Genomic DNA, 22,472 nt, shown 5'->3' with positions numbered 1-22,472 from the left:
CCTTTCATTTTATTGGAAGCGAAGAATGAATAAATAAAAAATATTTAAATTGAATGGTAAAAACTAATAATTAAAATAGAGAGTAAAAAAAATAATTGTTTTGAAAGAGTGGATAGCCAAAAAATAAATAAATAAATAAAATAAAGAATTAATTATATGACATGCGATAACATCTGATTGGTGTTGGTGTGGCGTTCCGTTAAATTTTGTACAGAATTTTAACGGAGATATCATCTTCGACTTTATGAAAACTATATAAAAAAGAAACCCTAAAAGGAAAATAAAATAAAATCCTAAAACTCTATGAGAAAAAAGAGTATTTAACCCTAAAAGAAATTGTTTTCCTAAATAAAATCCAAAGAGAACTAGAAAACCAAAATATTCACCCGAACATCACAAAGCCTGATACACCCTCCCAGTCACGTGCCATTTTGGCGCCCAAATGTTCCCTCTCCCTCTCTTCTCCTTCCCCCTTCATTCAACGCCCACATGCAACTGCAATCCTCAAGATACACCAAAACCAGAGCAAATTGACACACAGCCCACAAAAACCATGAAGCGACGAATTTCCGAAACTGCACCTGAAGATCCATCACCGATCCGAACTCTACCACCGCTCCGGAACCTCCATGGAGTTAGGAGCTCCGATTCCCGATTCCCCAATCCAACATCCCGCCGACCCAAAGGTTCTCCTTCAGTCCTTCTCCCCCTAATTTCTCAAAATTTAGTTCCTCTCTCGTTATTAATTAATTACATGTATTTATATGCGTATACCTATAGTGAATTGAGGCCTTCGTTTGAAACTTCGTTATTGTTTCGTTCTTTGTAGATTTTAGCTGCAAGAAAAGAATGCAGCTCACAGATGCTGGTGTTGTTAGTCCTGTAAGAATTTTGAAGGCTCCAAGATGTGAGTTGCAATTCTCTTTCTTGTGCCCGAAGTTTAAATATATTCGAGTTCTATTGTTGTAATTGTATTGTATTTTTACTTTCGATAATGGTTTTGAAAAGTGTTTTGTTTGAGTTATGGTTTGAAAAAGTGTTTTGTGTTTTGAATTGTTTGTTAATGGTTTTGAGAAAATTGACAGAAAAATTGACTCCGTTGGAATTTAACATGCAGCTGATGACCCCAAAACTTCAGAGTTTGCATTTTTTAAGAAGTTAAAGGGAAACGCAGGCCACAAGCTTCATTCGCATAGAGACGATAACCAATCTAAGAAGTTCCAAGTTAGTGGTTGTTCTGGAGGTAAATAAAATTTAAAACATCAAATAAAATTTGTAATTAATTCAATGGTAATGATGGATTATAAGGCGCTTTTTTCATACTATGCAGAGAGGACCAACAGTGTAAAAAATAGCTTCAAGGACTTCAGGTCCTCATTGGTCATTCAAAACATTACACCTATTAATTTTAGGTCATCCCTCTCACCTCTTAGCGGTGCATCAAAGAACACAGGTGTGTTTCTTTTACATGGTATGCTTCTGAATTTTGTTTTTTAAATAATTAATAATTTCCTATCAACTTACATTTAGCATAGGTCCTAAGTACAGTTTGTCTCTCATTTCAATTAAATATTTAATATCTTGGGCTTCACTTATTGAAAGGGAGTTTATGCTCACGGGTGAGGATTAGTAGAATATTAATTAAATGATTAAATTCATCATTTCTTACTAATTTAAGTTTTTAGGATAAGTGGTAGTTTAACACTGATTAGTCCATTTTTTCTTGGGTAAGTTATAAAAAATGTGGAACGACAATCATTACAAGAAATGATTTCTCCTATGGAATATATGTTCCTTGCAAATAAATTGAGTTTGTTCCTTCTAATTTGAATATGCAATCTAGTTCTTAGAACTTTTTCTTAATTTTATCATAACAATTTATAGTAGATTATCATATGAAGTAGCTCCTCATCCGATGTCCACAATGTACTGCCTGGTCGTTTCTAATGCCTTCGAAACTATCATATACACGTATAACTACACTGACTTATCAAATAAATAAAATTAAAAAAAAGTGTGATTATACTATCCTGGGATCATTTTTAGTAAAAGCACACAAAAACTCATGCATGTTTCCCCGTCATTGTTGACTACTTGTTTGTCGGTAGTTGATTCCCGGTGATTCATATCTGTTGCTGCACATGCACCATGACACTTGCATGAGGCAAGTTGAAACAATGGACATATTTGGAGAGCTGTCTAGGTATGCTTATTTGGTGGGCTCAGGTTAGATCAAATTGTGATTTAAGTGCTCTAACACTAGACTTCAACATTCTTACATACAATATGAACCACCAGTTTATTCAATCCGACTGTCAATGCAGTGTTCTGCATCATAAACCTATGTTACGTGACTTTTTTGTACCTTTAATCATGATTCTTTGCACATTGGCATAATACCTATTTTAACATTCTCATTTTGTAAATTATTATGCCAAATTAGAACAACTACTGAAATTTTTATTACTCAGTTTGCGTATATCCTGTGAAATTGGAATCCAGAACTTTCATATGATACTTGAAAGTAACCAGTTTTGACCTTTTTTGGTTGCTAGAGGTAACTCCAAGGGAAGATAGTACAATCTCGAAGGATATATGCAGCATATGGGAAAACATTGAGACATATAGCAATGCCATGAATCCTGGGGGTATATGTTTTTGTGGAACCTTAATAATTTTTAATGTGCTTTGTTTGGTAGCTAAATTTATGGAGGGCAAGGAATAACATATGGAATTTTGCAAGTTATTTAGCATTTCGTTGTAAGATTCCAAAATTTATTTTCTCTCCATCTTCTTGGTGATCCCATGGAGCTTTATTGCTTGTTTAGCTTAAGATTATAACACTCATTTATTACTTTATATCTGGCAATTGTTGATGCTGGAGGAATGCTTTGCTTATTATTAAATGCTTGCAACTATGTCATCATGCTCAGGGGCCCAGCACATGCACGGAGAAATCTTTTCTAAAAAGAGACAGAAGCTACGCCGACGGGTTGTGGAGACATCGTATCCTCATATTGAAGAACTCTGTTCAAAGGGGTTAGACATATACTATCAATAAGTTATTTCGTTGTTTAAGCCTCATATCATGGACTTGTAGAAATTTTCTCAGGTGCGATTTTGTTTCTCTGCTTCTCAACCGCCTGTTCCCTGAGGACAATGAAAACAGTGTATGCTCTTTTTGCTATCAATATGGATGTGACTTATTCTGTTGTTGTTGGTCATTAAGCTGATAAATTATTTCTCTGGCAGGCTTTTAAGAATTCAAAGCCTGGGGAGGTAGATATTGATACCAAATCTCAGTCACTTGCCTCTTTGGAGGCAGATGTTCAGCTTAAAAAACTAGGCCATATACCTGCAAGAAACTCTATTGAGCTTGACTATTGCTCACACTTGGATGATGGTCCATCTTGTTGGCTGAACAGATCACAAGAGTTGGTTCCCTCAAATTCCTACTCTCCCATTAGTGACGTCGTAACATGTCTCAAGTATGAAATCAGGGAACCTGGATATGAATTTGGAGGAAGAACTCCAGTTATATGTGCTGACAGTGATTCAGCTTATGGCTTTCCATCTAAAAGATATGGATCGTTTGCATGTAATCGTCTCAAAGAACTGGATGAAGTACATGATCCAAATGAATTATTTATTTGGCAGGCTTTTAAGAATTCAAAGCCAGGGGAGGTAGATATTGATACCAAATCTCAGTCCCTTGCTTCTTTGGAGTCGGATGTTCAGCTTAAAAAACTAGGCTATATACCTGCAAGAAACTCTATGGAGCTTGACTATGGCTCACTCTTGGATGATAGTCCTTCATCTTGTTGGTTGAATAGATCACAGGAGGCAGTTCTCTCAAACTCCTACTCTCCCGTTGGGGATGCCATAGCATATCTCAAGTACGAAATCAGGGAACCCGGATATCAATTTGGAGGAAGAACTCCATTTCTATATGCTGACAGTGATTCAGCTTATGGTTTTCCATCTAAAAGATACGGATCTTTTGCATGCAATCATCTCAAAGAACTGGATGAAGTACATGATCCAAATGACTTATTTATTTGGCAGGCTTTTAAGAATTCAAAGCCAGGGGAGGTAGATATTGATACCAAATCTCAGTCCCTTTCTTCTTTGGAGTCAGATGTTCAGCTTAAAAAACTAGGCTATATACCTGCAAGAAACTCTATGAAGCTTGACTATGGCTCACACTTGGATGATAGTCCTTCATCTTGTTGGTTGAATAGATCACAGGAGGCAGTTCTCTCAAACTCCTACTCTCCCATTGGGGATGCCATAGCATATCTCAAGTACGAAACCAGGGAACCCGGATATCAATTAGGAGGAAGAACTCCATTTCTATGTGCTGACAGTGATTCAGCTTATGGTTTTCCATCTAAAAGATACGGATCTTTCGTGTGCAATCATCTCAAAGAACTGGGTGAATTACATGATCCAAATGAATATTCGATTCAAAGAGAGCAACATGCTCTTCTTCTAGGTTGGGACTTTGACGAGGGTATAGATAAGAGAAACTTATCTAATACTTGTAAAAATACAGAGCTGAGTGTGTATTCTCCTTCATCAAGTTCATGGGGTGATGATCATCAGCACATAATGAATGATAGGTTTGGTGAGAATGAGTTCAGTAAATCATCCCTCCTATCCATCTGTTCTCCCAAGGTTATTCCATTACCACGGTCCCAGTCGCTGTTGGCCAGCTATACTGATCATGATTTTGGAAGACATGTTATTGGAGACGAGGAAGATATATACACAGATGTTAACCATTTTCCTTTAGCTTTATCGCTTACACCGGACTATCTTAATCTGGCTGAAGATTGTAAGAATGACACTGAATGCAAAGATAATAGCATCTTCCGTGCTCCTCAAAATCTCCATCATATAATGAGCAAGGTTTTCAGTAAGACGTATCATTGTCCTGGTATAGAAGGTTCCCTCTTTTCCTCTGCACTTGGATTAACTGGTTCCTCAAGGGAGCATTATTCACCTTTCAATTATGCTCTTCAAACACCTCGAAATGAAGGCACGTCTTCACGCTTTCTACTTAAAGACAAGAATGAGAGTTGCCTGGATGGTTTAAGTCATAGAGAAACCCCGAGTCATTTCGGTGAAGACATTATTAACATCCATGACTGTTCATCATTTTATTTCCAGATACCTCTGGACAAAGAAAAGGCATGCCCTTTGCTGCTTAATCAATCAAGCTGGGATGGAACTTAAAGGACAACTGCATATGATGAAGTGAAGTCATTTACATTTGATGCTACCAAGCATTTTAGTAGCCCCTTAATGCTTTGTTTATGGTGACCTGATGCTGCACAAAGTTGCCCCCATAGCTCCTCTGTCATTGAAGATTTTAGGTGTCACACCCCAAATCCCAAACCAATTGATACAACATAACCAATTACAATTTTGTGTTGATGAAATTTTTTAGTTGTCTGGTTGTTTTGTATCAAATAGAGATTAGGTATAAGGGTATTTGGGTGTATCTTGATCATCACCACAGCTTATATGGTCTATCAATTGATGTACAAATGACTACATACAGTTGCGTCACGATCTTGCTTTCAGGTTTGGAAAAGAAAAGGAAATAACAAAGCAAATTTCAAGATTCGATTCTGCTATTGCTGCTCACATGCTACACAGTAAAGTGAAATAATTCTGGTGCAACGAAAGTACAGTGGCAGACAACTTTGAAAAGGGTCTTGCTTTATCTGCCTCCAGCAATGTAATGCAATTTTTCAAAAGTTTGCTAGATGAGACAATTTGTATAACTGTTGAAATTAGTTGCTTATATTTTCTCGGGTATAAAGAGTAATATTAGAATACTAATAGTTGGCGGAGTAGACGGAGTGGAGTGAACGAAGCTCCGTTCACGGAGTCATTTAATTAAAGGAGTTAGACCTTTCAATTCTAATCTATTAATATTATGTTGAATTCATGTCAAGTTTCTGAGTCGTGTCAAAAAGTGTCATCTCTAAATATCGCGTGTTGGATTTAAGTTGTGTCGAGATATGTGTGTATAAGACTATATAAATTAATCATAATTCGACTCATTTAATTAAACAAATCAGGCTCTTCAACCATAATTTATTAATTTGTGTTAAGTTTTTATCAAATTTACCGATCGTATCAAAAATTATTCGCTTTAAAAAGAAAAACACCGGAGGTGAACCAAATTCAAAATTGTGCAGAGTACATATTAGAAGTACTCTTACACGCTCTCTCCTCAATTCTAGGAAAGAAAGTGATTTTCGAGGCAATCTTGTAACAGAAAGCCATGTTAAAAAGTCTGAGGCAAAGTCTATTTTTCATTTATTTCTTTGAGTATCATGTAAAGTGTGGAAATAATTGCTATATTGGTACAAGGAATTTTCTCAAAATAATGGCTGAAGATTGTTTGTACTGTTTTCTCCTGTTGGAGATCACTCTCATCATTTTTCTTTTTTCTTTTTTTCTGGATTTAGACACACATCGAGATGATAGCCAAAAGGTAAATGATGAAAAAAAAAAAAAAAAGCAGGTGAATGGTAACAGAGGAGTGGTAATTATTGTCACCATCTAGGTTAAAGTGCTCCAATCTTGGGCTACCTACCACTTTTGTTGTCTGCGACTAGGCTCCACTTTGGCATCTAACTTTTAAGGGGCACTCGGTTGGCAGTAAAAGACTTGCAAAGCTTCAAACAAGGGATTGTGTTTGGCTAATGAGAGAGGGCATTACCTGTTCGGATAGGTGATGCTCGAGCAACGAGGTAGGAAGTAACTAGTCAATTTTGAAATTTTTTTATATATTACGGTTTCACATAAAAATTAGCAACGTGAGATTTAGGGCATGTGTTAGTATGTGTTTGAGAGGCCTAACAGTATGTTTAACACTCGAAAAGCTCGTTTGAATAAAAAAATATTCGTTTGGTAAAAAAAATTTAAAGTATTTTTAATAATCTAAAAAACTTAAAAATAGTCAAAACGCATTTTGACAAAAGCTTAAAAATAAAGCTTTTGCCAACAAAAAAAAAACTTTTTTTTTACTTAAAAGCTCTATTTCTCAAACAAAATCTCAAACATGCTCTTAGGGTCTGTTTTAGTGTGCGTCTGAAGAGCTTAAAAATGCGTTTAACACTCAAAAAGTTCATTTAAAAAAAAAAAAAAAAAAAAAAAGAGTACATGTTTGGTAAAATAAATAAAAAATAAAAAAAATTGAAAGCGCCTTTAAGGGTCAAAAAATAGCCAAGACGCATATTTGACAACCAAAAAGCGTTTTTTGACTTAAAAGTTATATTTCTTAAACACAATCTTAAACATGCTCTTAACAATCCTTTAAAATCCTCTACAAATATTCAGATATGTCGAAGTGTAAATCCCACTTGCACAGTCGAGTGTGTCTTATTAGAACCTCTCACCATTAACTACAATTTGAGCAGTCAATTTAGAGGAATTCCATTAGTTCAAACAAGACCCCAACAAATCATTTCTTTTTTTCATAAACCAAGAAACAAGAATGAAAGAAAGAGTATTTTCCTTTTCCTGGTAAAAGCTCTATGAGTATTATGTAGTAGCATGAATTCATTACAACATCTCCCTTACAATTGGGAATATATATTATTCTTCTGAGTTGTGTCCTTTATTTGGTACACCATTAAATTGTCCCATGCCCAGAAAGCTGTCTTCACCCTGTCAAGAAAGGGAAAGATCAAATATATGTTTTGCCTCTTTGGCCTCAGAATTTGCACCTACCATGAATGAATGCATGGGTTAAAACCTATAACAAGGGGGAGCAATAGTTACTCAATAGATGAAATGCACGAGAGATGGCCTGGTTTTTCTGGTATACTATGCTCTCTATTTATTGTAATGTAAAGGCTTTCAATCATGTTGAAGAATTTTTTTAAAAAAAATCATTTTGAAGAATTGGATTGAAGTATAAGAATTGCAGCTAATGCAATACATTTTAAGAAAAAACTTTATTTAACCCTTTGAACTTTCAACGCTTTTGCAATCATTTTCTTAAACTTTAAAAACTTTCAATTTAGTGCATTAGACTTTAAAAAGTTTGCAATGTCACTCATACCGTTAGAGTTTGAGGTCAAATCAGACGGAATATAAGTGGAATATCTCTTATACTCAAGTATTTAAAATGAAGTTTTTCATGTAACAAGTTAGCTAGGTGTGGTGGACTTAATAGATGTAGATCTTAGCCTGTTAGTGAAAACATAATCATCATGGAGAAGACACTTCAAATTCAAAAACTATCACTCCCTCTAAAAATGTAAAGTATTTTACATTAAGAAATTTATCTGTTTATATTATTCCAACAGTTCCATTACAAATTATGGGTGAAGCTGGAAGTAAAACCCAAAAAAAAAAATAAAAAAAAACAAAAAAAACAAAAAATAAATAAATAAATAAAAATTAAAATATTCCATCCTTTAAGAAGGTTGGTGCAAAGGTAATGAAGGTCAGGATTTTTTTGGGTCCCAAGGATAATGAGATGCTGCCCTTTTCAATATAAAGCAATCGATCACCAAATAATTAAACCAGGAGAGAACAAGGAAAAAGACATATTACCCATTCCATTGTATGTTCACCAAAACCTTATTCCAACTACTTGGACTTCATTGGATGTTGTCAATGGCAGGTAACAATTTGTCAAACCCATTTCACCTTCATTAGATTAACCTAAGGCATTGAAAATTTGCCTCCATTTAATGCTTTCATGTCCTTCATCAACTACTCCGAATTAGTTGCAAGCTATAAATAATGTATCAACTATTTGAGTAATTTATCACTATCTCACATTTTGTTGATGTAACAGTTCGAATTGAACCTTGAATCAGTCTTTAATTGATGAGCACCGACACAACAACAAAGTGAATAAGGTTTTCCTGTTTCATTAACCGAGTCAAATGATGTTCAGGCCTTCTTTAGCTTTTAGTATTTGGTTAGAATCTTTAGGTTAAATGAATGTGAATGACCAGGGCCTTTTTTGGTTAGCCAGCCCATGCCTTCTTTTGTTTTTTTTTTTTTACTTTCCCTAACATACCACAACATCTAAATGATAATCTTTTTTTTTTTTTTTTTTTAATTCAAATGAGGAAAGGGACTACAAATGAGGGTCTTTCCTATTCTTGATTCAAATGGAAGCGAGAATAGGAGACCAATTGTGAATGCTTCCAAACACAAGATGGAAACGGGCCACCTAGCTAAATGATAATCTCTTTATCATCACAATAAATTTATTATCACGTCAAGATGTTTGTGACCAACAAAATATTAGATCACTTTTTAAGTCAAAATCATATACATCTTAAAAAATACTATGAGTACTACGATCCCTTATAAACAACCTTGACAATTAACATGATATTATTACGTCAGATATAATAAAATTTAATTATTTAGTATCTGTCATATCACGTGACATGACATAACATATATAACGTCAATTACTAAAATTGATTAAAGTTGTTGATGAAAATTAGCTAAAACCAGTCTCCCTCTAATCAACATCAAGTCCATGCCCTAGATTGCAATCTTCCAACAAAGATTGTGATTTGGGGGCTTAAACCCACTCTCCCTCTAATCAACATCAAATCCATGCCCTAGATTTGGGGTAAAGAAAGTCCATGCCCTAGAGACAGCAATTTGACTAATTGTTGATGACAAGAGGGCACTTAGCACGCGCTACACACGTGACACACGCGCCCACTCTCCCCCAAGAAGCGCTTCCCAACGCGTGAAATTTGTGTTCCCACTTAAACACGTCATCTGACCCCACTTTGCACATCATTCGTCACGTGCCTTAACCTCCGCCATTTGTTCACAATTTCCTATCGAACCGCGCAACAACAACCACGCGCCTTCCTGTCCATTTACCATATTATCCTTCTTGAAATTAAACTGAAATTTACATTTTTTCGTTCTCCTTTTTTTTTTTTTTTTAAGATTAAAAAAAAAAAAAAAAAAAAATTCAAAATTATTTTTACCTCTATATCACATCAGAATTTATTTTCAAACATAATTTTTTAAAAAAATATTCTAGGTTTTTAAAGTAAATTGTAATTTTAGATTGTTTGGAATTGCGATTTTAAAAATGCAAATTTTAAAATCGTGAAAAAATCCTATGCGATTTTAACATGTTTTATCAAACGCTTATACGATTTTAAAGAGTGACAATTTCAAAAACGTAATTTTTAAAATCAAACTCTCAAACGGGCTCTGACAAACGAAACCAGCACCCCTACACAAATGCTCTTATAATTTTATTTTTCACACGTATTTTTGTCTTTTCTATGCATTATTTGAGGTGTAGGCATTTAAATGTAACTTATTTTCCCAAAAAGAAAAAAGAGAAATTAAGTAGAATTTAGAGTTTAAACCTCATTGCATTGCATGTTGATGTAGGATGTAGCTAATGGTGCCAAAATTAAAAGAATGGAAAGTGACATTTTTCTTTCATTTTTCACTCAACTGAGCATTTTTATTTTATTTATGGTGTCCTTTTCTAGTTGTCTAGCTATCAAATTTCAAGAAAATTACATCATTTTGTTGTTTTTTGTTGTTGGGGTTATTTTAATTCAAACAGAGAGACTTAAATAGTTAAAAATGGCAGGATAGTGAAAGACAACACAGGGAGTCCTTTTCATTTGCATGTGCAGTTGTGCAGTCTCTATGAGCTGCTGGGTGAAGAAGAAGAAGAACAATGACTTTTGTGGCCCCTTCTGGATCTTTTGCTGGATAGTGGATTCAATTGGCAACTTCACAAGTACTGCTCATTGCCATGAGATTCACGATAATGCTCAACCAATTGTAATGAGGGACAGTATTTTCTTCATTTCCTTTCTCTCTTAGAGACATCTCTTCCAATGAGAACTCTACACAAGATAATCTCAAATTGACTACAGATATCAACATCCCAAGATAAAGATAACAAACTTATCTCTTTGTATAACTTATCTTAATAGTGTTTACAATACATAAGTATTCTAATCTCATGTAAAGTGTTACTCTATAAATACAAAGATTTGGTAAGGCAGCAAATATATCATATTCACAGCTCTTACATGGTATCTGACTACTCAAACTTCAAACCTCATCACCTTACCAACTTCAACCCTGTCAAATTGACTAGGGACAACATGACGTGGCAGATGCAAGATCAAATTATTTTGAGTGCGATTAATTCTACAATTTCTAAAAAATTGCTAATTCATGTCACTCGCTGCACAGTGTTCACGTCTCAATCTTGTGCACGCACCATGCACGTGCATCTTCAATTAACCATTTTGAAGAAAGGCTCCTCCTCCATAGCGGATATCATCACCGCTTCCAAACTCTCATCGACACCCTTGCTACCGTGGGTCATCCCCTCAACGAACTTGATATGCAAGGTGTGCTAATTAATTGAAGATGCACGTGCATGGTGCGTGCGCGAGATTGAGACATGAACATCATCTCTAGAGCCGTCTAGGCTTGGCACATGGTAGTGCAACAAGTGACATGAATCAACAATTTTTCAGAAATTGCATAATTAGTAGTACAATTTGATCTTGCGCCTACCCTGCCAGATAGGCGGGGTTGGGCTTAGTGGAGGTAACGGCATCTTCGGTAGTAGTGACGGTTGGAGGGCAAGAAATTGAGCCATTCGTTCCCACCTCGGAGGCCATTGATGAACAATTTGAGGCAACCAGATTAGGTAGTTGTCCTTAGTCAATTTGACATGGTTAAAGTTGGTGAAGGTGACAAGGTTTGAAGTTTAAGTAGTCATGGGATGAGAAAAGCGGAAGAGAAAAAAAAAAAAAAAAAAAAAATCGAGAGATGTCTCTGATACCATACAAGAGATGTACAGCTCTTATACTCTCATATATGTTGCATGGATCAATCTTATGTTTTTGTTTGACTATGATAACTTTAAAAATTTGAAATCCATTGATATTCGTTAATGTCATCAATCTCATTGTTGCAATTCGACAATGTCAAGAATTGATTGGCGTTATATAAAAGTGAAAAGAGTTTGGAATTATAAATCAAATACCCAATAAGCTAATCACAATACGACTTAGGATCTATATATATATATATATATATATATAGAGGTTAATTTTATTAATTAGTTTTGCATTAGACTATTATATATACGTTGTTGTTTTATTGCACCACCATATAATGTTAATGCTTTTCTACTTGCATTTATTTAAATAAAAAGGGGCTGCATCCTTTCTGTATTAGCCATGGCAGAAAAAATAAAATAAAATATGGAGATTCCTCCTGATTTGCTTACTTAAGAGGCAGGAAAGTGAGCAAGTTGAAGATGGGTGGAATTATAAAATGATGATTCTATCCACGAGGGTTTGGTTTAGTGTTGTAAAATATCTTCCTGCATGATGAGTAGGTGTGTGATTGTCTGCTTTGCTTGCAAATTCTTATTAATTATTATCTTCTGCCTATATATGCTCTATGGGTTGGAATGCTGGGTTGATCAAAAACGACAAACTTACACACACACACACACACACACACATATATATATATATATATATATATATATATATGTGTATATATATATATATATATATATATATATATATATAGTGCATCAAGTGAAATTTTAAACTAAATCGTAAAAAATAAGTTGTTTGGAATTCTCTTTTTAAAAAATTGCGATTTAAAAATGTCTAACGTAGAAAATTTACATTTTCAAATCCCAGGTAATGAGATTTTAAAAAAAAACACACAATTTGAAAGGTTAAACTGCGATTTTGTCAAAACGTCTAACTGTGTTGGCAAAAAATCATATTTTTAAATTGCACATTTTTAAAATTGGACTTTTTAAAATCGCAAATCCAAACGGCCCTAAATTGGATTGAAGGAAATTCTTTCAATTTAAGATATATATCAATTTAATAGATTGAATCTTAAAAATTCATCAGAACTAGTTTGAAGAACAACATTATCTATGACAATATGAATTGTAATTATTTTAATTGTAGTTGTTATAGTCAAATGAAAATATAATAAATCTTTTCAAATGGTAATTATAAATTCAATTGAAAGTTGAAGTGCTTTTCCATTAATTATTATTTTTTTCTTTTGTGGATATAATAATTGAAAGTTATGAATTTCATGAACGTGATGCAATCATGATGTTGAAGTTAGACTTATTTGAGCAGAACTATTCCATACTAATAATAAGAACAAACACTATAGTCTAGAGATATAAATACACATGTATCTTTTTTTGTTTTGGAAATTGGAAGAAACATGCATCTCTTCTTCCTTATAAAGTTAAACTTGATTCCCTTGTACATCATTACATATTTTTTTCGTACTCCAAAGAGTACCAATTAGGAGATATGGCCCTGCCAGCCAAGACAACTACATATATGGTCCCAATACGACAGTACTATGAGAGTTGGGCCAAAAATGATTTAATTTCACACCCACCTTCATAGAATACTTTATACTTAAATAGTGGGAAAAAAAAAACAAATCCATTTAAAACATGTTAAATACATGTTATTAGCATAGCTTAAACTTAAGAATGTTGTTATGGGTACCATAATTTATACTACGTCTTAAAAAATGTAATAATTGAGGGAGATGCTATATGAAATAATTCAAAAGTCGAGGAAGGGAGATTGATGCCGTTGTTGGTATGAGCAATTGGTTGATGACACAAAGATGATTAAGGGCTTGTTTGAGTGTGCGTTCACTGCATTTGTGAGACTTAAAAGTGCGTTTAACATTCAAAAAGTCCGTTTGAAGAAAAAAAAAAATACTCGTTTGGTAAAAAAAAATTGAAAGCGCTTTTAAGGGTAAAAAAATTGGTCAAAACGCACTTTTAGTAAAAGCTTAAAAATAAATCTTTTGTAAAAAAAATGTTTTTTTGACTTAAAAGCTCTATTTGTCAAACATAATCTCAAACATATTTTAAGAGCTTTCAATCTTGACACGTGATATATTAAGAATGAGGCAAATAGCTGAGGTGGCTATTAACTAATCTATGGAGCAAATTTGGATGGAATATTATTCAAATTTTATATGTGATATTGTACTTGTTGTGCAAGTTATTTTTTTTGAATGCATATGTTAATGATAAACTTTTGTAAGTTCACGTTATACTTATCGCATAAGCTATATTAGACAATTAAATTTGATTGTTGATTATGCGATAGTGTCGGCAAGCTAGTCTATAAAAAATTGTAGTCAAAGTTGTATTGCTCAAATCATTTTTACAAATATTTCTTAAGAGGTAGCTTAATCGGTTAGGACTACGCCTAATGAAGCGGAGGTCACTAGTTCGAATCTTTCTCACCTTCTTGGGCGGACATGTCAAAAAAAGAAAAAATATATATTTTTACAAATTTAAATGCGAGAAAAGGGTAAGTTTGTTTTTGGAAGAATTCAAGTAAATTTGTAAAAAGAGATATGTTTGTTGATACTCAACCCCATACGATTCATTTAATAATGAGATCAAAATATTCCATTTATATTCTTTTATTGTTGATATGTTAGAATAAATTCATGGATCTTCTTTATATATATATAAAAAAAAATAGATGAGATATTAGATATAATTTATTTTGACATGTTAACTTAAAAGCCATAAAATTCAAAAAAAAATTGGATACCAACTCAGAATCATAAAAGGCATTATTGCATATATAATATCCCGAGAATTTATATTTTCCTTTTTGAATAAGCAGACAAAAATCCCAAATATATTGCCCTGATTATCAGCTATTTCCTTCTTTGTCATGAAAGTTAAAATATATAAATAATATATTTTTTGTCTTAAACTGTGAAAATAATCAGAAATAATAAAATAAAAAATAAAAAAACCCATTAGCAAGTCTCCCACATGCAGTCGGTGGGAGACCCATACAACCAACTCCAAACTTCTCACAAAGACCACGAACCCCACAAATAATACTATCAAAACAACCTCTCTCTCTCTCTCTCTCTCTCCCTCTCTCATACACCAGGGAGACAAGAGACAGAGACACACTCACACGCACATCCAGAGAGCAGCCGATCCCGTCGTGCCACATCAGATCCCCACCTCTATCCGCCGCACATTTCCACCGGAATGCCACTTTCCAGCCACTCCAGGTCCCACCTCTCTCTATGAAACTCTTTCTCTCTCTCTCTCTCTCTCTCTCTCTCTCTCTCTCTAAGAATGCTTCAATTTGTGTTAAAAGTTTTTTCCTTTTTTTTTTTGTTTGCGTGTGTATATTTTTGGTTCCAAGTGTGAATCTTTTGTTGTTGTTTTTTTTTTTTTTGGTTTTTATATATACTTTTTGATCTCTTGCTAATAGAATCTAATTCACTTTCTTTTTAGATTTGCTTTTTTGCTGCTCAAGCTTGCAGCTTTTTAAGAACTGAAAAATAGTGCTTTTTGTTTCAGTCTACTTTTATTCCGTCATTATTTTTCGCTTTTTATTGGGGATCTAAAAAAAAGTTGGATTATTTTGGGGTATGTTTTAATTTGTCGCTTAGAGTGTGAAATGCATAATTTTGGTTTATTTCTGATCTGGGTCTTCGTTGTTGAATGAAATCTTGGGCACTTAAGCATTTAATGGTAATTTTACCAAGTGGGTTTGTATCAGATTCAATGTAGGGTCTTTGAGGCTTTGATCAGTGTTGCTTAGCCTACCCCTCCTCGAACCCTCTAAAAAGAAGTTACTTTTTTTTTTTTTTTTTAATCAACGGAATATTTTAATTAAGCTACTTTGAGTTTGATCAGGGAATCTGGTGACGCGTGAATTGATGTGATATTTCATGTGCATATGCCTGAATTTTCTCTGCCTAGAAATGGACGGTTTTTTTTCAGTTCTCACTTTCACATGAATCTAGGCCAAAACTAGTATTTGAACAACCACCTCTCTCTTTCTCTCTCTCTCTCTCTCTCTCTCTCTAGATTGCTATGACTATTGTTCACTTGGATTTTCTAGCTTTGACTCTTGATGTTTATGAGTCCTACCTCCTTTTGTAAAAAAATATAACACCTGGGTTTGAGTTTGAAACTTGAAGCTCTAAAGGTTTTTGGTAAGGGAGTGCAGGATTCTTTTGTATTTATGCAAGATATGTGTGATAAGAACTACAATCTTCTGTTTTTGTTTTGTTTTGTTTTTATTTTTTTTTCATTTGTGCAGAATTGTATGTGTATGTATACTTTTTTTTTTTTTTTTTTTTTTTTTTTTTTTTTAAGTATGAGTGTTCTAGTTGTAATTGTATTTTTTATTACGTTTGCAGCTTTGCTGTTGATGAGCATTTTGGGAGTAGTTTTTTTAATATTTATTTGTAGAAGGAAAGATAGTATTTTGGGAATAATTTTCTCAAATATTGTCATTATAGGTGTTTAAAATGAATGGGATTCAAAACGGAAAAGCTCACACAGCTGAGAAACCCTTTCCAGGATGTCTGGGAAGAATGGTCAACCTCTTTGATTTGAATTCAGGGATTGCTGGAAACAGGCTGCTTATGGATAAACCTCATCGTGATGGTGGATTCCCTTCTCATATTTTTCTTCATTTATTTATTTAATTTATTTTATTGCCGTGAAAGTTGTCTGGTTAGATTCGTGGTTCATATTCAAAATGAAAATTTCTCAACCAAAAATCTTTGCTGATCTTTCTTTTGGTTATAAGTTAATCTGCAAATTCTTGAGAAGATATGGGCATATTGGCATGTTAACCATGATATTAAATTTATTTTGATACTTCCCCTTAGGTTAGATTCACTTCTTTGATGTCATTCTAGTCCACCTATTTTTAGATTTCTTTTTCGCCCATTGACCATTGTAATACTATGTGAAATGCCATTTGGCACAGTTAATTACAGGACCTTACTTTCACTTGCCTTATGTGCTTCCAGGTTCTTGAACAATTTTAATTATAATCGTGAAGAAATTTAATTTATTTTTTGTCATCTGTCTGGTCTGCTTATATTTTTGGCATAGAGCTTAAATCCCTTCATGTTGACTGCCGTCTTTGGCTTGCTCCATTGAAGCTTGTACTTTAACAATTGTCTTTCTTTTACAATATCTATTCCTAGCTCTTCTTGTCATGCTTGGCAATCATGGTGGTAATGGCTTCTTTGGTTGAATATTTTATTCTTATATTTTTCTAGCTGTTGTTGAGGTGGTGGTTGATTGCAGGTTCTTCACTCTCAAGGAGTAGATCAGATGTGGCAAGGACATGGAGTCCACCTTTGGGAGATCAGATAGAGGATAAAGTGGTAAATTTTGGGGATGCTTTACTGTAATTAATTATAGATCAGTTAGGAAATAGTTTCTATGCTTGTCTCTGTCATTCTTGTTCTGAATCATAATAAGCTCCGATGACCTTATTTGTGTTGCATTTATGTGGAACGTGCAGATTGTGTCTGATCCAAGGAGAATGTTGAGCAGGAAAGTTAATGGAACACCCATGAAGATGCTTATAGACCAAGAAATGTCAAAAGAAGGGGAGTTTAAGCATAATCCACCCAATGTGGTTGCCAAGCTGATGGGGCTTGACACCCTCCCACGGGCGCAGCCTGATTCCGCTGCTCAAAGAAACAATGCAAAAGGTTATTCACGACGTAGCCTAAGTCATTCAGGGATACCATTCGGATCTTGGCAGCAAGAAGATGGCTTTTCTGACAAGGGAATGCTATGTGAAGTTTATCAGTGTCCAGAACAGAACGAATATAAAGATGTTTATGAAATCTGGCAGCAATCTGAAAAGAAAAATTTTGGAAGAGATGAATCGCCTCAGAAAGGAAGGCACAATGAAAAGATGAATGAGAAAAAGATGGCTCTTGTTCGTCAGAAATTTGTGGAAGCAAAACGTCTGGCTACAGATGAGAAACTTCGCCAGTCTAAGGAATTTCAAGATGCTTTGGAAGTTTTAAGCTCCAATAAAGATTTATTCCTTAAGTTTTTGCAAGAACCAAATTCGTTATTTTCTCAACATCTATATGATCTAAAGTCTATTCCTACACCTCCTGAGACAAAGCGTATCACTGTTCTTAGACCTTCAAAGATGGTTGATAGTGACAAATTTGTAGGATCAGGGAAGAAGAGTGATAAACAAATAAAGAAACCAGCCCAAGTGGGCCAGGCAGTTGTGCGGGACAAAATGGACACTGGATACTCTCCTACTTCCACCAATCAGAAAGTTGATGATTATCCTGTTCAACCAACTCGAATAGTGGTATTGAAACCTAGCCCTGGCAGGTCACATGACATCAAGGCTGTTGCTTCTTCACCTTCCGTATCACCTAGAATATTACATTGTGAAAGCTTTTATGAGGAAGCTGAAGATGATGAGGGACTAGAATCAAGGGAAGTGGCAAAGGAGATTACCCGGCAGATGCGTGAAAATTTCATGGGTCACCGTGGGGATGAGACTTTGGTTTCTTCTGTTTTTTCCAATGGCTATACTGGTGATGAGAGTTCATTTAACAAATCAGAGAATGAGTATGCAGTGGGAAATCTTAGTGATTCGGAGGTCATGTCACCGTCTCCTAGGCATTCATGGGATTACATCAATAGGTTTGGTAGCCCTTATTCTTCTTCCTCCTTTAGTCGTGCATCATGCTCTCCAGAGTCATCAGTTTGTAGAGAAGCAAAGAAGCGACTGTCTGAAAGATGGGCCATGATGGCATCAAATGGCAGTTCTCAAGAACAAAGACATGCCCGGAGAAGCTCAAGTACTTTAGGTGAGATGCTAGCTCTCTCAGATACAAAGAAGTTAGTAAGATCAGATGACAAGGATAGTAATGAGGAACAAGAACCAGGGGAATCGGTTTCGTGCTTAACTAATAAATTAAATAAAGAAGAAAGCTTAGTTGATTCTCCTAAAAATCTTGCGAGGTCAAAATCTGTCCCTGTATCTTCTACGATGAATGGTGCCAGGCTCAGTATTGAAGTTTCTGATCCTGAGGCTGGCAAAACACATGTTCCGAAGGAGCTGACAAGGGCAAAGAGTACGAAATCATCGTTCAAAGGGAAAGTTTCGAGTTTATTTTTCTCCAGGAATAAGAAATCAAGTAAAGATAAATCTGCTGCATCCCAGTCTACAGATGAATCTCAATCTGCCAGCTCTGAAACACCAGGATCTCCATTACATTTTCTTGGATTGAACAATGATGCTACTCAATACATTAATGACGGGAGCCTTTGTCCTGCTCCACATGGATCATCAGGCAAAAATTCTCCAGATTTGACCAGCATGGGACAAAATCAAGGCACAGCAACTTGTGAGGTAGTATACAATCTCTTTTTTTTTTTTCAATGGTTCATGCTTCCTGAAGTGTATTTTAGACTTAATGGTAGTTACATACACACGCCCAAACCCACCCCCCACCCCCACCCCAACCCCCCCCCCCCCCCAAGCTTTGCTTTATGGTTTGAGTCTGATTGCTGTTAACCTTTTTCCGGATTTTTAAAGTTTGGTAGCCTCTCTAGAACAGTATTTTAACAAACTACAGAGATATTATCTAATGATAATTTTAGAAGTCACATCACTTTTGGGGGGATAGAAGTCCTACTTATAGCAATACTCCCTTTTAATGAGTAAAGTATAAAATCCTAAATATTCATAGGAGGCCAGTGGTGAACAGAGATTGTAGACTGCCATGGGGTAGAATATATGTAACAAGGACACAATTGACTCAATACAGTGAGTTTAGCACCTTATTAATGGCTCCCCTAAATTTTGTATAAGTATTATCATTGTTTTTGTTGCTACTTATAAATCAAATTAGTACTGTTTTTTTGTTGTTATTTGTTTTTCAACCCAGAATCCTGTGATTATATCATTTAGCAAGAGCTATCTTTATTATTTGCAGGCAGGGTTGTCAGTAACCAAGCCTGTAATGCCTGGGTATATAAGTGAGAATCAGGACCAGCCAAGTCCGATTTCAGTTTTGGAACCACCATTTGAAGATGACAACAGGTCTTTAGAGGCCTATGGCAATATGAAGCCAGACCACCAGGGTATACACTCTCTCACACACGCTTTTAACGATTTTACTTTGTTTGACCTCATTCATTAACTTATTTGAGTTTTCTTTCATTTAAACAGGAAGACAGTTGCCTATTAAGTCTAACTTAATTGACAAATCACCACCTATAGGATCAATTGCTCGGACCCTGTCCTGGGATGATTCTTGTGCAGAGACAGCCACTCAATATACAGTAAAACCTTTAATTTCCCCATGCGTCGAGGAAGAACAAAATTGGCTCACCCTTGTCCAATCACTACTATCAGTGGCTGGTCTTGATAGTGAGGTTCAATCTGAGATATTTTTTGCTAGATGGCTTTCACTTGAAAGCCCCTTGGACCCTTCATTGAGAGACAAATTCGCCAACCTTCATGACAAGGATTATCTGCACGAGGCTAAACGAAGGCAACGGAGATCAAATCGGAAGCTTGTATTTGATTGTGTCAATGCTGCACTAATGGAAATCACAGGTCATGGGTCAGACAAGTGCCTGGTGAGAAGGCCATGCGATGGAGCCAACAGCAGGCTCTTAGAGGATGCGTCACCCATGCTGGTGGACCGGGTGTGGACCCAAATGCAGGAATGGATTTCCACTGAGGAGAGTGACGTTTTGGGTGATGGTGGGGACAGCAACAGCCTGGTGGTGGAGAGGCTGGTGAGAAAGGAGGTTGTAGGAAAAGGGTGGGTTGAGCTTTTGAGATTGGAAATGGATAATGTAGGAAAAGAAATAGAAGGCAAGTTGCTGGAAGAGCTGGTGGAAGAGGCTGTGGTTGATTTGACAGGTAGGGTGTGAACTGTGAAGAGGATTTGCATTCTTTTTTTTTTTTCTTTTCTTTTTTTTGTTATATATTTATTGTAACTCTATTATTTGTGTATTTGATTTTCGACTATGATGGTCCTACTCACCTAATCTGTTTAGTATTTGCTAATATTTTAATTAGTATTTTGATTTTCTGATTACTTTTGTGTAAATGTATGATCAGCTACTTCAAGTTGTCTTTACTGTCAGATCTGTCTGTCTTTTATAATATTTATAGCCTTATGGGTGGGTTGACATCCTAATTCAGAGCTTGTTGGTTTGTTTGTAAAGTCTATTAACCATACCATGCAATAACACGAGTCATGGCTGACAATCTTAGTCAAGGTGTTCATGGCCAGAGTCATTATTTGCATGTGAGGAGCAACACCCGGCTCTGGCCTTGTTTCTTTGACCCACTGCCTTTGAATGATTCAAGTCTTTGCACATCATAGTGGCGGGATTGTGGTCTAAGTTTACTGCACAATTATTCTACTATTGAAGATCTAGCATGTCAAGTGGAGCCGGTTGGTTGGGGAGAAGTTTTTTCTTCTTCTAATTTATTGGAGATCAGTTAATTGGTAGGTTGAAGGTACAAATAATTTCTCAATAATTGGGTAAAAAAGGAAGATTTTGAATGAAATCTTTGAATTTTCTATCACATTAGGAGAGTTGATCACCTGCTCCAAACTTAGTCAAATGAATCAATTGTTGGGTCTTGAATCCATTTATTATTCCTGCAAGGGTTTGTTAACTGACTATTAATTTGGTCGACTAGTTTGGTGACATTTTAAAAAAATAAAAATAAATAAATAAAAATAGAAGTCACTTTTCTTAAAATCATTAACAAATAAATTAAAATACGACACAACACTTAAAAAAAATAATAATAATAATAATAAATTACTCACTTTTATGTTGAATTGCATTTTCAATTTTATTTTTATAAAAAAAGAGCACTTTTCAAAACCTTTATCAAACATATTCTTTTCATTTTGTTACGATTGATCTATAAGAGCATTCCTATTGAGCTCTTTAAATTTGACTTCTTAAAAAATTAAAGAAAAGAAAAAAAAAAAAAAAAAAAAAACTCATAAAAATAGTCATTTAACAAGTTTTTTACTCTATTTCAAATTCAACTTTGATCAACAAGGCTCTCCAAATAGCAAGAGCCAAAAAGTGAAAGTTATCTAGTTTTTAAAGCTTATATATTCATTTTCCTTCCCTCTATCTCATCTACCAAAAAAAAAAAAAAAAAAAAAGTAATATGTAACTGAAGTAGAGAAAGATATAGTGAATTTGATGTTTGATTCATTTTAAAAGTGGGTTTTTCTTTTCAAATTTAACTTTTCTTGTGAGTTATAGTTTCCTCTCTTTAAGTGTCAATCTTTTTGTTGTGGAAACAAGTTTTACTATAGTCCCTTAAGCTTTAGCAATCGGGGCACCTTCTTGTGGGACTTTGGAATGGAACTCTTCTCCATCAGATCCAAATTTGGTTTTTAAGTGTTTTTCCTTCTGCTGTGATCTCATCTTTGCTGATTGCTGTTGTAGAAGGCGTTTCAAGCAGGCTTGTCTTCAGTTTGCATAAGAAACTGCTATGTACAGCGCCCTTCTTAGCTTCTAGCTTAAGAAACATTATACTGTGTCAATTTTTGACCAATTTTTAGTT

The 22,472-nt window shown here is 34.8% G+C and overlaps 2 protein-coding genes across 3 annotated transcripts; both read left to right on the top strand.

The window, feature by feature from the left end:
* Positions 1 to 340: 340 nt before the first annotated feature.
* Positions 341 to 5,629, top strand: LOC132164922 (uncharacterized). 2 transcript variants are annotated; one of them, XM_059575441.2, is made up of 8 exons: positions 341 to 686; positions 830 to 907; positions 1,118 to 1,243; positions 1,331 to 1,453; positions 2,556 to 2,648; positions 2,934 to 3,039; positions 3,113 to 3,170; positions 3,253 to 5,629. In XM_059575441.2, the coding sequence occupies exons 1-8, from the start codon at positions 443 to 445 to the stop codon at positions 5,236 to 5,238; spliced, it is 2,814 nt and encodes a 937-aa protein (XP_059431424.2). In that variant the 5' UTR covers positions 341 to 442; the 3' UTR covers positions 5,239 to 5,629. The 2 variants fall into 2 exon arrangements, with proteins under 2 accessions (XP_059431424.2, XP_059431425.2); XM_059575442.2 differs by lacking the exon at positions 2,556 to 2,648.
* Positions 5,630 to 14,922: 9,293 nt separating this feature from the next.
* LOC132165449 (uncharacterized) lies at positions 14,923 to 21,073 on the top strand. The gene is made up of 6 exons (XM_059576021.2): positions 14,923 to 15,126; positions 16,372 to 16,519; positions 17,174 to 17,253; positions 17,394 to 19,265; positions 19,852 to 19,999; positions 20,088 to 21,073. The coding sequence occupies exons 2-6, from the start codon at positions 16,381 to 16,383 to the stop codon at positions 20,798 to 20,800; spliced, it is 2,952 nt and encodes a 983-aa protein (XP_059432004.2). The 5' UTR covers positions 14,923 to 15,126; positions 16,372 to 16,380; the 3' UTR covers positions 20,801 to 21,073.
* The last annotated feature ends 1,399 nt before the right edge of the window (positions 21,074 to 22,472 follow it).

This window comes from Corylus avellana, chromosome 11, assembly GCF_965113065.1.
Source record: "Corylus avellana chromosome 11, dhCorAvel1.hap1.2, whole genome shotgun sequence".
Taxonomy (NCBI): Eukaryota; Viridiplantae; Streptophyta; class Magnoliopsida; order Fagales; family Betulaceae; genus Corylus; species Corylus avellana.
Note: the sequence above shows the minus strand (reverse complement) of the source record. Positions and strands in the feature narration are given on the sequence as shown.

Coding starts and splice junctions, on each gene's coding strand:
- LOC132165449 (XM_059576021.2), top strand. CDS start 16,381: ATGAATGGGATTCAAAACGGAAAAGCTCACACAGCTGAGAAACCCTTT. Junction 16,520..17,173: donor GGATAAACCTCATCGTGATG/GTGGATTCCCTT, acceptor GGTTGATTGCAG/GTTCTTCACTCTCAAGGAGT. Junction 19,266..19,851: donor AAGGCACAGCAACTTGTGAG/GTAGTATACAAT, acceptor TATTATTTGCAG/GCAGGGTTGTCAGTAACCAA.
- LOC132164922 (XM_059575441.2), top strand. CDS start 443: ATGTTCCCTCTCCCTCTCTTCTCCTTCCCCCTTCATTCAACGCCCACA. Junction 1,454..2,555: donor CGGTGCATCAAAGAACACAG/GTGTGTTTCTTT, acceptor TTTGGTTGCTAG/AGGTAACTCCAAGGGAAGAT. Junction 3,171..3,252: donor CTGAGGACAATGAAAACAGT/GTATGCTCTTTT, acceptor TTTCTCTGGCAG/GCTTTTAAGAATTCAAAGCC.